The following is a 2056-nucleotide window of genomic DNA, read 5'->3' on the forward strand; positions in this document are numbered from 1 at the left end:
GTAGAGAATGGAGAGTCACAGCAGAGTCGCAGTCGTCCTCAGTAGAGAATGGAGAGTCACAGCAGAGTCGCAGTCGTCCTCAGTAGAGAATGGAGCTCTTGCCTCACCCTCCATTCCCCGATGCAGTGAGTCACTGCTGCGCGCCTCCTGCGTGCCAGGCACTGGTGATGGTCCACGAGACAGGTGGGGATTGGAATCCTTATTCTCCGGGAGCTCATAGTCTCATGGGCCATAAGCAAATACATGACTTGATACATCTTTCATGGGGTAAGAAAAATAAAGACAAGGAAAAGACGGGAAAATATCAGACGTTTCTGACAGTAGAGTCAGGGCACGCCTCTCTGATGAGGGCCAGCCTTGACCACGATCGGATTAGAACAAGAAGAAACGCCCATGGACTCTGGTGGGAAAGACGGCTCGTGGCCAGGGAACAGGCCTTGTGTGAGGCATGAATCATGTCCTGTGTGTGAGTGCAGCACCGTGAGCAAGGGCATTCCGGCCCTGTGAGTCTGAGAAGGAGTTCTAGGGTTGGGAGGATGTGCTCATTAAGGATGGTGGTTGGCTCCTGCAGGTAAATTGGGCCTTTGGTGTAAATAAAATGAGCAGAGACCATGGTGTTCTAGGCGAGTTCAGAGTCTGGAAAGGGAAATACCGACTATTGGGCAAGGTTCACCTGAATTTCAAGAAAGAGTGCTTGTACAAAAAAACAAAAGCAAAATTCAGTGTTCAGGAGACAGCTGGCAACCATGACAGAGATAATAGTCAATGAAAACATGCAGTAAACCCAGCTCACAGGACTGTACGACGAGAAACCACTTGACTTCCGACCGAAAGGCAAGATTGCTAACGGGCTGGCACCTGGGAGGCGGTGCCATCCCCACCAAGAAGAAGTTTCTCTCACTGCTGCATTTTCACCTGCTGGCACGCGCGACTTGGTATTAGCTACCAAGTCTTGTTTCATTTCAATAACTTGAGCAACTCCCATGTTCCCACACCTCGGAGAGTAAAAACTTGACCCATGAACTCCAGAACAAAGCAACAGTCAGCACTGGTTGATATGGTTCGGTCTTCCAGAACACCCATCATTGATCTGAAGAGTTTCAAACATTTGCCAAGAGGGAAAGATCTACTCACAATCAGATGATGATCCCGGCCCATCATGATAACCATCCGGTTCACAGTGCGAAGCAGCTGGACCATGATCTCTTGAATATGATGGTAGGTGAAGGCCTGTAACAGAGATGGAAGCATCCATATGACAACCAGAACACTGTGTCACTATGATTTTTCCCCAAAACACACCAACAGTGATCACACATGGTGGTCTGCCAGATCATCTTCACCCCCGTGGACAGCAATACGAGCACCATTATCTGCAGGGCTTCACCACCATCACAGCTCCATCCCCATTTACGCCCGGCAATGGACACCAAGGATTCCACTAATCGCTTTGTAGACTAATGATTAAGGTCTCAAGTACTAGAATCAGAATTAGTACAAGAATCAGACACTTTTCATTTAGAATACTAGCTCTGAAAAGACATAGTTGTACTACACTGACTACATTACCTCACTTCTCAAAATCTTGATTTCTTCATGGTTGATAGTCAACATATAAACAGCAACAAATAGGAAATTGAGTGCAGGAGATGGGTTATTCAGGTATTGGAGAAGCTAGGACACCACAAAAGATGACTGGGTAACCCAGAGTTAGCAACAGTGGGAGACAACGATAACCCCTGGAGGGCAAGGAGGTAGAGACTTCATCCACATACGTTGGACACGGCATCGGGAGAGAGCGGTCCCTGGAGAAGGACGGCATGCTTGGTAAAGCAGTGGGCCACCAAAAAGGAGGAGGGCCTGGGCAAGACGAACTGACACAGTGGCTGCATCGGTGGACTCAACCACAAGGACAGTTGTGAGAATGGCATGAGGCCGGGCAATGACCAGAGGCTGGAGGGGCCAAGGGAAGAGGCACTGTTTCTGGAGCCCAGGAACAGGGGCAACTTGTAGGTAACTATGAGGCACTTGTGTAGCAGATGTTGCATTGCACACT

The 2056-nt window shown here is 48.8% G+C and overlaps 1 protein-coding gene across 1 annotated transcript in view; it reads right to left on the reverse strand.

Annotated features, from left to right (window-relative positions):
• DOCK2 (dedicator of cytokinesis 2) overlaps positions 1-2056 on the reverse strand; it is a 526484-nt gene that overhangs the window by 287449 nt on the left and 236979 nt on the right. Inside the window, exon 27 of the mRNA XM_004696777.2 lies at positions 1135-1230. Coding sequence (XP_004696834.2) covers positions 1135-1230 — 96 coding nt within the window. The remainder of the gene's footprint in view (positions 1-1134; positions 1231-2056) is intronic.

The sequence above is a fragment of the Echinops telfairi genome, unplaced genomic scaffold (genome assembly GCF_000313985.2).
Source record: "Echinops telfairi isolate 266 unplaced genomic scaffold, ASM31398v2 ScPeMD7_7469;HRSCAF=8507_0, whole genome shotgun sequence".
Classification (NCBI taxonomy): domain Eukaryota; kingdom Metazoa; phylum Chordata; class Mammalia; order Afrosoricida; family Tenrecidae; genus Echinops; species Echinops telfairi.